This window comes from Meriones unguiculatus, chromosome 6 (assembly GCF_030254825.1).
Source record: "Meriones unguiculatus strain TT.TT164.6M chromosome 6, Bangor_MerUng_6.1, whole genome shotgun sequence".
Taxonomy (NCBI): domain Eukaryota; kingdom Metazoa; phylum Chordata; class Mammalia; order Rodentia; family Muridae; genus Meriones; species Meriones unguiculatus.
Window position 1 is genome coordinate 47,832,557 of NC_083354.1, and position 12,838 is coordinate 47,845,394.

Sequence of the window (12,838 nt, forward strand, 5' to 3'; positions counted from 1 at the left end):
CTGAGCTCATACCTGTGCACATATTCACACACACACAGGTCTGGTTAGGGTCATGCTGGGCCCCAAGAGCCCCCACCTTCCAACACAGACCCCTACTTACTAGTGATGTCATACACCACCACAGCCACTGTGGAGTCTCGGATGTAGCTGGGGATCAGACTGCGGAACCTCTCTTGCCCGGCAGTGTCCCAGAGTTGCAGTCGAACCTACAGGGCCAGGACAAAGGCATCAGCAGATGAGCGGAGCCCTCCTGGTAGAGGGAGTTGGAGGCACTGCCAGCTCCATCCTGGTCTGGGCAGAGACTCCTAAGGGTGTCCAAACTGAGGGCCCCAGGGGATAAACCCGACAACGCCCTCCTTGTCCTCCCAGTTCTAAGAGCAAGGGACTCACCGTACGGTCTTCCAAGTACATGGTTTTTGACAAAAAGTCAATCCCGATGGTGGCCTGTTAAAGAACAGCAAGCACAGGGAGGTCAAAACGGAAAGGACTCGTACAAAGGAGCCGAAAGGCCAGGGATCCCAGGGAGTGGCACAGACAGAAGAGGGGACACCCAAGCCAAGCCTCTCCTCCTGCTGGCCACCAACATTCTTCTCTGAGGAAGGAGCTTGAGCAAACTACGGGTTTGTTTCTGTTTTCAGAGAACATTCTATAGAAAAATGCTCCAGGAAGAGCGAGAGAGCACAGGGCGGGCAAGAGAGGCTCCTCAGGAACAACCCCCAAGTGGGGGTCCCCAGCATCCCCTGAGCCCCCACGGCCTCATCCTTGAACTTGAACTTGGGTTCACCATTGTTCTTGGAGTGGGGAGGCTGGGGGAGGGGTGGAGCTTGCCACTGTATGCTCCATACTGTGGCGGCTCGCCTTGGGTGGGGGTACTGTGGACCAGCCTCAGTAACGTCCTGTCAGAAAACCCGAAGAGCTTTTTCTCCTCCTCCTGCCAAGTCAAGGGCTGCCACACACGCCCTGTACCACCACGGTGCCTCTTCTGTCCTGGCAGGTAACCCCCACTTTTCTGGTCCTTACCTGCACGGAGGGTCTGTAAGCAAGAGCCACAATAAAGTAATAGCAAAGCCTCCGGCACAGCTAGACACCCAGGGCATGGCTTCAGCCGCGGGCTCTACCCCGTGCCTGGAGTCACCTTCTTGTAAAATATGTAAAGGTTTGCAGGGACCTTCAACCAGTGAAAAAGGCTCCGGATAAAGCATTTTGTGTGTAGCTGGATTCCCAACTTGACCAACTGAAGTAGCTAGATGGGTTCGTGTTTTCTCAGAGTCTAAGATGAAGAGAATACGTTGTGTACTGATATCTGATTGAACAGTTGTACCATGGGCAATTTTTGCTTTCTCTAGTACATGTTTTTATGGTTTGTATAACAAACCGTTAACAGCTACGAACTCAGAAGAAAGAAGTCTTTGAGGTAGTTACGCATGATGGCATGTCTGTAATACCAGCATTATTGAGGTAGGGGAATGAGGGCCGTGAGTGTGAGACTTTATTTAAGAAAAAAAAAAAATCTTTGAAAGAAAAAAAGTTCAAAATCAAGTTCCATCATGTGGAGAACTGCAGTGAATACAAAAGAGACACCAAGGAAAGACTTCCGTGTAAATACAGAGATCTCTGTCAACCTGATTTAGTATCCCCCAGGAGACGCACCTTTGGGCTGTCTGTGAGGGCAAGTCCAGAGAAGCTAAGTGAGCAGGGAAGACCTGCTCGGAATGTGAGCAGCACCCAGACCACGGGCTGGGATCTCAGACTGAATGAAATGGAGAAATTGAGACACCCAGAATTCCCTTCCCTTCCCTCCTCTACTCCCTACTCTCCCTTCAACACATACCTTTTTCCTCTTTGTGTTGGTTAGGTTTTTTGGTTTGTTTGTTTGTTTTTGTCAACTGGGTATGAACTAGGGTCACCTGGGAGGAGGGAATCTCAACGACCTCCCCCAGACTAGACTGGCCTGCAGACATGTTTGGGGGGAGGGGCATTTTCTTGATTCATGGCTGATGTGGGAAGGCCCAGCCCACTGCAGGTGATGTTTTCCTGGGAATGTGGTCCTAAGTGCTATAAGAAAGCAGGCTGAGCAAGCCAGGAGGAGAACGACAGTAAGCAGTGGCCCTCCATTGCAATGCATCAGCTCCTGCCTCCAGGTTCCTGCCTGAGTTCCTGGCTGACTTCCGTAAGTAACGGACTATGACGGGACTATGACGTAGAAGCATAAGCCAAATAAACCCTTCCCTACCACGTTGGTTCTGGTTGACATTTTTACCACAGCAACTAAAAACAAACTACGTTCAATACTCTCTCCTTCCAGACTGTGGCTATAGCATAACCAGCAGCCTAATGCTCCTGATCCTCACCGTGATGACGGTAAGCCCTTCTCAGACTGAACCAACGTAAGTCCTTTCTTTCTTAAGTTGCTGTTCCCAGGTATCTGGTCCCAGGAATTCAAAAAGTGTCAAATGCCATCTCATTCTAGAATGAATGTGCAACTCACTCCACAAGTCAAGAGCTCTACACACACACCCTACAGAGGCATCCCAATCTGGTCATGACTGTGGGAATAAGAAGACAAGAGCGGCTCACGTCCTGTGACCTTGCCAGTCCTGTCAGAGCTGGAAGAATCCATGCTGAAAAGCTGGCATCGCTAGCCCAGCTATGCAGTATCCTGTCCAGCACAGCCATGGGGACCAAGTCTAAAACTGATGCGTGTTTGCAGATAAGGCCTCATTCCCAAGAGACCAAACATTTTCATCTCAGCGAGTGGACTGACAGCTCCACGTTTACTCAGAACCTTAAGAAGTGTGCCAAGCAGGTGTAAATTCCAACTTCTCTATGTGCCCCTGTACCCCGGGGGGCACCAAACTCCTTTAGTGAGACCCCTGAACCAAAACCAGATGCCTGGGCTCAGGGTCAGAGGCAGAAGCTGCCCGCATTCCCTAATACAGAATTAGAAAAATGCAGTTGAGCTTGTGGCCGCCCCAGTGGAAGGCCATGTTTCCCAGCATCCTTGGCTGCAGGGTGGCTGAGTTCTGATCGAAAGATGTGAAGGTGATGACCCCTGAGGTGAATCCTTTGTGGATTGGTGCACGCCAACCTGCCCCGTTCCCACTGCTTGGGAGGCAGACTGGTGGGGAGGCTGATAATGGCTCACCCAGCTGAGGATGACAAGGCAGGATGACTGCTCACCAGAGCCGACTCCCCGACTGTGAAGAGACACCTCGTCAGCACTCGGCCTGCCTACACCTGCCCTTCTGTGCAAGACAGACTTCATTTTCTATTTTGTTCAAGTCGCTTCTGTCCATGCAGCGGAACTAACCTTAATCAACAGAGTGAAGGGCCATGGAAAATCATATCCCCCAAAGGTCGGCACCTGGGTGGTGACAGGGATTTTACTCATAATAACTGTGAAGGTGACAATCCTTTTTCCCTCCTTGAGCGCGCATGTAAGACACTCGCGGCTTTGGAGCGGAGAGAGGTCATCAGATAACAACAAGGTGTCGTGCCATTGGATCAAGCCACAGCAATGCACAGCCCAGTGGTTTCCATCACCACAGACACTCGCTGGACTACATACTGTGTCTCTATTAAGCCTCACAGCAACAGCCTGGCCAAAGAGATGGCAATGAGAAAAATCAGCGCTGAGAGGGACCAAGCTCTCTCCCACTCCGCCTGATCTTCAAGCTACCACGTAAAAGCAGGCCCTCATCTTGTAGCTGTCACTCCCTAAGACCTGCTCTGGCCACTTGTTAAGAATCTGAACCTAGAGGTTCACGCTTTGAATGCTTGCTCTCCGGCTGGCGGCGGTGTTAACTTGGAAAGCTGTGGAACCTCTCAGAATGGGGTCCGCCTGGTGGAAGTAGTTGGGTCGGGGTGGGCTTTGAAGATTACACACAGCCTCTGTCCCCCCTCCTTCCTGAGAAGCCTCAGTGATGTGGGGTGCCACTAGCACATGCTGCTACTGCTGGAATAGACTTGAAGCCTTCTGAAAAACACGGGAGCCAAAAATACGTCTTTCTACCTTTAGGTTGTTTCCACTGGAACAATGCAAAAGTCACAAGTACAGAACTTTGCCCCAGCTAAGGAGCAACGTTCCTACAGGTGATCTGACTGGGTGGTTTATAAGCCTTTGAAACTGGCTTGCGAGAAGACTTTGGAAGAGTCTAAAGATGTGGACTCTGAGGCTCTAGACTCAGCACTCTGGTGAGAACTTGGGAGGATCGGAATGCTGGCAAGAATCACATGCCGGCAGAGACTCCAGTCATGTAGTCTCAGGTAGGGACAAGGACCTGACTGCGATTTGGACTCTAGAGGCCACATGTGTCTGATAAAGAATTTATTTACATTCTACCCATTACCTGGCGTTTTGAGTGGGGTGGATTTCAAACGGAATGGAGAAAATGCAAGGCATCTTGGTGTTCAGCCTGCGGCATGGTTGTGCTCAGCTCCTTAATTTAACTAGGTTTATAGTCGAGACTCAGGAGCAAAATGAAGAGAAGCATTTTTAAGATGTAGGACTGGTCCCCGAAAGGAAGGTGAAGATGTTTGAAGCTGCGGATACGGGAGGTTGTAGGCAAGGCAGGGTAATGCTGGTAAAGTCATCAGCATCTTGAGGAGCCGCACAGCTGACACTGGGGACAGCAGAACAGGCGCCCTGAGAACCTGTCCCCGTCCTCCGAAGGCTCCAGGGTGTAAAATAACTGAAGACTCGCCTGAAACAAGAGACTGCATTTTGAAGAGTTGCCGGGGTGTCTGATGGAAAAGGGTAACCGAAGGAAATGGTCTTCTGGGTTCTGGTTTCAGCTACTGGGGTACTCAAGAGGTCAAGGTAGCCATGATCTAAGCTGGCAGCAGACTTTGGGCCTCTCCACCTGCTGCTGTTTTTCAGGTGGGCAGAAAGCAAAGGCTAAGGGGCCACGGAGACTTCCACCTAGGTTTTTAAAGAACACCTTAAAGTGAGACTGAACAACGTGCCCCAGATTCTGGACCCGGAGCTACAAGATTTAATGTTTTCCCTGCTGGGTGCTGGTACTGCTTTTGTCTAATCTTGAAAGCATTCTTCTTACTTTACAGGGGCCCGCAACTGAGAGGCCGTTTCGAGTCTCAGGAGAGACTCAGACTTAGGACTTAGACTTTTGGTCAACACTGAGACTATGAGGCCTCCTGAAGTTGGAATGAATGTGTCTTTGTATTACAAGATGGCCATGAGCCTCTGGCCACCAGGATGGGATGTTACAGCATCTCTCACAGGCTTAGGTTTTGAATATCTGTTTCCCCAGCTGGTGTTACTACTTGGAGAGGGTTTGGGACCTCTGGGAGGTAGGACCTAGCTGGTGGAGACAGGACACTGAGGTGGGTGTTTGGCATGTACACCGGGTCACATGTGGTCCTTGCTCTCTCCGCTTCATGCCCTGCTGTGATGTGAGGGGCGACCACCACGTGCTGGCACAGCCGCGAACTCTGCTGTGCGCTCCCGGCCACGAAGGGCTGGATTCTTCTGAAACCGTGAGTCAAAATAAATCTTTCATTCCGTAAATCACTTCTGTCAGGTAACTTGATTGCAAAACATAAGAAAAACAAATAGAATTCTCCAACCAGCCAGGCCGCTTAGCTACTGCCTACTTTCTCAGAGCAAGCATGATGGCGACAAGGTGCAGGTATCGCCTCTGGGTATCTGAGCCATCCTTTCTCTTGGACTCCTATTTCAAAGTTTTGCTTTTGTTAATAGCTGAGCAGACCATATCAGACTATTCTGACTTATAGAAAAATTCAAGAAATGACAACCTGTAAGCACTGAAGAGTGACCACAAACTGGTGAGTGACGGAGGGATTACAGTCTCTGGGGGAAGCAAAGAGAACTGGGCAGAACCCGCATTTTAAGTCATGGTGCCCACTAAATAAAACGAGACAAGGTATGCAAGGAAGAAATCTGAATCATAATTAAGGGGGGGAGACCTCAACAGGAATAGACCCCCAGATGATACAAGGAGGTATGCTTAAAAAGAAAAGGGAAAAAACAAAACGAAACAAAAACACGTGTAGGTGAGTTTCAACAAATCTGAGGACATTCTGAAACTATCAAGACAGGGATGGGGAAAGGCAGAGACAACAGACTACACGGTGCTGTCTCTTGCAGTGTTACCTGCCCCTGTCTCCATCCCCTTCTTACCACCACTTCCTAGTTCAGACCGACCCTCTCACACGAGTAACCTCAACAGCATCATCCCTGGCCTCGCTGTCCGCAACACTCATAGGTGATCTTTATGCAACGTGCGAGGTTATTTTTCTGAGTTTAAAACCAGTAATGTTAGGGGTGCGGAGTGCTCCACAGTTAGGAGCACTCTCTGCTCTTGCAGAGGACCCAGGTTCCGTTCCTAGCACCCATAGGGTGCTCTTCTTCCAGAGGATCTAATGTCCTCCTGACTCCATCCTCCCTGCTGCTCTAAGGAAAGTCTAAATGCTTGCGGCTGACTGTTCAGGGCCCACCACTGGCTTTTCGTGGCCTCATATTCCTCTTCCAAAGATTGACTTCATATTCATACCAAGGAATAGTGCTGTTTGGAATTCACATGTTACTTTGCCTTAATTTATTTAATTTATTTTGTATATGTTTGTGCATCCGTGCATGCACGCATGCATGCAATGGATTTTGTGTGGAGGTCACAGGCCAATTTGCAGGAGCTGGTTCTCTCCTTCCACCATGTGTGTCTGGGGATTGAACTCAGGTCATCAGGCTTCGCAGCAAGCATCTTTACCCACTGAGTCAGCTTGCAGGCCCCTCTGTTGGCACTTTGTGTGTCTCTTTTCAGATGCTGTCCCTCCCATGACATGCTCCTCTATGGCCAGTGTTTCTTCAGAATTTGAGATGCTTCTCCTCTGCAAATCACATTCTGAGCTCTCTGGCCGGCCCAAAGATTATTCAATACTTTCTCTGCCAAACTGGAAAAGTCTAGGACTGACTAATCTCTGCCACTGGTCAATGATATGGGAATTGTCAGCGTATGGTCTGCTGATCACACACTTTAGCTTTTAAACATTGAGATTCTTAGCTGGTGGTGGCAGTGCACGCTTTTAACCCCAGCACTCTGGAGGCAGAGGCAGTCAGATCTCCATGAGTTTGAGGCTAGCCTGGTCTACAGAGTGAGTTCCAGGACAGCCAAGACTACACACAGAGAAACTCTGTCTTGAAAAACCCCAAAAGGACAGAGATTCCTGAACCTACTCAGGTAGGCACAAACATAGGCTTTGGTGTCAATCTGGGAATCTGAACTTCAGACAAGCTCTCAGATCATTCACGTGCTCAGTGACATGTGTAAATGACTGTTTTGTGCTGTGATCCAGGCCTGAGGAGGCTGTGAACTCCAGGGGCCACAGACTGAAAATGGGGGGTGAGGGAGAGGGGATGACTAGTTGGGGAGTCGTGATGCACAGGGGGAAAAAATTCAGGTTCACTCAGAAGCAAGGACATACGAGCTGGGCAGTGGAATTGGGATCTGAATCCAGGTCTCCACGACGTCAAAGTCTCTGCTACGGGCTATTGAGCTATACTTCTGCTTCCAGAAGTCCATTTCGGAAGCTGTTGCTGTGCCTTGAAGCTGTCACTGCCTTTCCCTGGTGTCACATCCTATCTGGCTCCCTACTGTCAGACAGTGGTAATCACTGCCATAACGGCTCAGCAGAGCCCACTTAAGAGGGAGTTCATTTGCATTTTAATAGAAGTAAATAAAGCAAGCCCTCAAATACAGAAGGCTTGAAAGACAGACTTGCCTGGGTCTCCATGACCAGAACATTTCTAGCTCCTGGGCACTGTCTATTTTCCAGACACAAGTCACAGCTGCTGCTGGCCCCACACCACTGCCAGCTGGAGCCTGTCTCTCCCAAGAAGTCCAGGCTTCTCAGAAAAGGTGGCCCTGGTCTTCCCTGGGTAGCTTCTTTGTGGCAGATAGTGTCGATAATTAACAATCAAGCCACTTCACTCTTGAGTGCCTACTGTGTGTTGTACGAACCTCTGATCCCTGCCCCTAAGGAGCTCCTGACTTTGTGGAGAGGGTGCTCACAAAAATTGTCAGTCACAGCGAGGAAGGGTGAGTGCAGAAGGGCTCTGAGGGTCCAGAGCAGCAGGACTCTTGCTTGGTGTCTTATGGAAATGCGGAGCGAGCATGTAAGCTCTTAGTGCTCAGAGCCTTTCCAGTAGGCAGAGGCTGGGGAGAAGTGGAGGATGGGAGGTTTGGGGAGACACACCCCAGAGGGAGTAAGGGGAATTCTGGTTGTCATCATACCAGAGTTGTCTGACCCTCCTGATGATTATTATTACTAACTCTGAACCAACTGGAACAAACAGATGAGTGAAGGCACAGGGAAGTGCAGGCAAAAGCTAGAATGAGTCAGCACCCACCTAAAGGGGCGCACTGAGTGAGTTTCTTATTGCTTTATGACTTCTCAGCAATGGTGGCCCCAGCTGCAGTCGAGGGGTAAAGAAACCCACAGTCACACTGACTGTAAACTTAGAGGGCAGAATGCAAAGCCACCACAGCTGACAAGAAGTGTAGAAAATCCTAGACATAGGAAAGCCATAGAAACAGCTCTGTGAAGTCTGCATATAAACGCTGCCCAACACTGAATGACCCCAGAAGACCCCAAGCAACCTGCTCAAGGTCGGAAACAAGACAGAACAAACACAAGTCCAGACAGACATGTCGTTGCTGCCCGGCACGGAAGAACAGAGCCGAGAATCAGGGTCCGTACAACTGTGGAAACAAAGAACCAGCAGTGCTCAGTGCCGCAGAGCGTTCAGGCACAAACACGTGCATGCATGCTACAATCCCAGGTGAGTAGGCCGATGAGGCGAGAGGAAAATGTAAGCCATCCACGAGAAAAATAAATAAATGAAGATCAGTCGGGTTGGTTCAAGACGTTAAAAGCAGGAAGAAATATTTTAAAACAGCCAATATTATCACGCTGAAATACAGAAAGAAAATTATGTTCATAATAAAGACACAGATTTGGGCCAGCAAGATGGCTCAGCAGGTAAAGGTGCTTGCCACCATGCCTGACCACTTCAGTTTGATCCGGGAACCCCCATGGTAGGAAAGGGGAAAACCAACTCTATAAGTTGTCCTCTGATGTCCACACAGGTTCCATGACATGCAACACACTCACGGGCGCACACACACACACACACACACACACACACACACAATTTTTTGAAAATCAGAGTCAAATCAATGAGTACCAAACAAAAGATAAACTCTTGAGGGCAGCAGGAGGAAAATGACACGATGGTACCCAAGGGCACAGCAACAGGGATGACAATGACAACAGATAGCAAGTAGAATTGGAATTTCAAATCCAGAAGAAATGTCCTTCAAGTGCAGACAAACTAAAGACATTTTTAAATGAATGGGAGCAAAGAGTCCATGTTAAAAAGAAGTTCCTCAGCCTGTAAGGAACCGATGTTAATAGGAACTGGGGATCCTCTGGAAGGACCAAGGGGGACATGAGAGGGTCACTACACAGCCACGGGTAAAGGTAGGGGAGTGTTGTAGATGACAGCACCCTGAAATATGAAGCCACTATTTCTTCAGAAATGGAGACTGGTTGGGGCCAATGGCTGGTGTAGCGACTTCAGAAGAGGGCATGGTGAAGCCAGGGAACTGGATGAAGTGAGAACTCAGAAGGACTTCCTAAATAGTCGGCCCTCTAGAAACCATTCTGGTTGGAAGATGGGACAAATGCAAGAGAGACGCATAGAAATTTGTTGTGCATGTCTGGAATACAGGGAAGGGGAGAGAGTATGCTCCAGAGCGAGGGACATGTGTGGGTGACACTTGAGGACAGGTTGGACTTTGTGGATGTTGAGAGATACAGAAAGGCTGCACGGCGAAGTGTGAAAGGACTCTCATTCTCCTGTTTCAGTTGTTGTCTGGGAGACTTATTGCCTCTGCTAACGTAGGCCTAGTCCTGGAAGCTTCCAGCCTCCTACAATCTAACTTAGGTCTAGAATGTTTTCAGCCTCTGAGATTTACTGCTTAATAAGCTCACCCTTTTTTGTTCTTTCTGAGCTCTGGGCTGGCTGGTTCAACTCAGCTGTTCTGGCTCAAACCCCTCTACCAACTGACTTAGTGAATCTGGCTTTTCTCTTGGCCCCTGAATTGCTTTGCTTAGTATCAAATTAATTTCAGCAATTTTTCCCAATCTGGCTCCTTCTCATTCTCTGGCTTGTTTTATCTTCACCCATGTCTAGCTTGTTCTCATTCAACCTCTTTCTGTAAAACTTTCCTTGTAAAACTGCCTCCTCTCTCTATGCATTGCCATTAAGTAGCTTCCCTTCTCTCTCTTTTTGTGAGAGTTGGGCGTATCCTATCCTATCAGATCTTTCCCTGATTCATCACTTTCTTGTGCTACTCAATTAAACATCACTTTCAAACACGGGTGCTTCCTTCTACAAACTAATAGTTAACTTCATTGTTTGGGATTAAAGGCATGTACCACCATGCCTGGACCTAAGCTTTTCTTAACCTGAAACTTGAGCTATACCAGGCTGGCCTCGAACTCAGATCTGCATGCCTGTCTTCTGAACTAAAGGCTTGTTTGTGTTCCAACCAGATCACACAGACCTAGAAGGTCTTTGGATGTGATTTCTTGCCAGAACAACTGTGTTCTGAGTTAAAATTCCTCTCTAGTGGAAGCAAGGTTTTAACAAGTGGAGTGGTGTACGTGTGTGAAAACACATCTTTGCTCATCAGGTGATGAACCAGAGGTTCGGAGAAGAGACTTTTCCAGAGTGTCATAGTGAGCCAGCGGGGTGATAGTGACCCCTCTGCATCTTCTCCGCTGCTAGCACATGGGTGAGGACATAAAGACGAGCTTTGCGGGCTGTGTGATGGCTAAGTTTGTTGACTCCTCAGTGTATACGCTTGGATCACTGCAACCAAAACACCCAACAGAAGCAAGAACTCAACAATGGGATGACTTTCTCCCGGCTTACAGTTTCCAAGAGCTCAGTCCACAGTTGCTGGGCCCCACCTGGTTGGGCAGGATATCGTGGTAGTAGCAGAACGTGGCTAAAGCTGCTCACGTCACAGCAGCCGGGGAAGCAGAGAGCAATACAGGAAGTAGGGGTTGGGTACAGTCTTCAAAGGCCTGCCCCCAGGGACTTACTTCTACCAGACAGAACCCCACCACTTAAAGATGCCTCTCAAAATAGTGCCACAGGCTGGGGATCAATGAGGGCTCTGTCCTGATCAATGGAGCAATCTTTTGATGGGTTCGGAAGACAGGGCATTATTGGAAAGCAGTAAGGAGTACGAGATGAGGATAGCTGGAGGAAGGAGGCCACTAGGTGTGTGTCCTTTCCTAGGCCCCTGCTTATATGCCTCCTCTCTCTCTCTCTCTCTCTCTCTCTCTCTCTCTCTCTGTCTCTCTCTCTCTCTCTCTCCTTCTCGGCCACCATGTTGTCTAAGCGGAGAGCCATGGAACTAGATCCAGACTGACGGGCATTTCCATAGGGCATGAGTTGGGATGACCAGAGCCCAGCAAGTGGGGCTCCTGGGCTCTGTCTGACAGCACTGTTTAATTGCTATTCAGCGTGGCCCTAACAGGCTCTGGCCTGTGTCACCTCAGAGGCCACGTGGAGACCATGGCCCTCAGGCGTTTGTCCACACACTACAAAGTGGTTGCTGGCAGGAAGTGAGACAACCTGACAGGCAGCACGCTTTGGAGGCTTCGTGAAGTCAGAAGCTCAGACTGCCACGTGAGGAGTCTCTGCCTCGAGGCTCACACTACCAACTAGCCACTCTACCTGCCAAGTCACTTCACGTACGTCTGTAGGCGGGCCTCAGGAACCCTCAATATTAGCGACTTTTCCGTGGCTGAGACAGAATACCTGACAGGAAGAACTCAACGGAGGAAGGTTCTACTTTGGCTGCTGGGGGCTATGGTCCATGCTGGTGGTGAGACCAGCTCCGCCCATGGCAGGTGGGAGTGTGAGGCTGTTTCCACCACAGTGGATCAGGAAGCGGAGAGCTCACGCGGGAACTGGAGCCAGGCCGCAGTGCGTGCTGCCTTCCCCACAGAGACCCACTTCCTCCGCTAGGTCCCACCTCTTCCCAAAGCATCCCCACCTGCTGGAGACCAAGCACTCAAACACACGGGCCTGTGGGTGCTGTGGGTTTGTTCTCGTGGTAGCAACATCTGATCACAACGCAAACTTCAAAGCTTCGTCTAGTTATAACTTCACTCACCGAGCTTTTTTTTTTTTTTTTTTTTTCCCACACTGCTCTGAGGCCAAAGTGATGAGGAGCCCTCACTGGTTCGCTGGAAAGGGAGCATGCTCAGGGTATGCCTATCAGTACCACTCAGGACAGAGAAGCTGCTATGTGTCCACTGGGCACCAGTGTGATTTTCCTGGTTGTTATTGTGTTTGCTTGTATTGAGAAATGATCCATTATATCTCCTGCTCTCACGCTGGCCTTTAACTTGCTGCTGAGGACGGCTTTGAATTTCTCATCCTCCTGTTCCTACCTCCCAGGGATCACAGGTGTGCGCCCTCATTCCCCATACCGAGGACCCAAGGTTTAGACTGGACTCCACAAACTGAGCTAAGGAGTCTGAATCGCTTCCCTAGCCCTCAACCTGGTCATCTCTCAAATGAAGACACCAGGGTTCTCTTTAAGGACTGTTGGATCAAATGAGTTAGACTCTGGAAGGGCACTTTATTCTGTTCTACGCTACATAAAGGAAACTGAGCAATTGTTACCAGCAACCAATTGACCCAGGGCCTTCCAGGCAAACCCGCAGAGCCAAGCCATGGAGACCATGTCCAGTGTCTGTCTGCGTGTGTGATGTG

General features: G+C 49.5%; 1 protein-coding gene across 2 annotated transcripts in view; it reads right to left on the bottom strand.

Annotated features, from left to right (window-relative positions):
* Positions 1 to 12,838, bottom strand: part of Rab6b (RAB6B, member RAS oncogene family) — a 61,374-nt gene that overhangs the window by 16,388 nt on the left and 32,148 nt on the right. For both annotated transcript variants that reach the window (XM_060385410.1, XM_060385411.1), the window contains exons 3-4: positions 391 to 444; positions 101 to 206 (exon numbers count right to left, since the gene is read on the bottom strand). In XM_060385410.1, the coding sequence (XP_060241393.1) occupies positions 101 to 206; positions 391 to 444 (160 nt within the window). The remainder of the gene's footprint in view (positions 1 to 100; positions 207 to 390; positions 445 to 12,838) is intronic.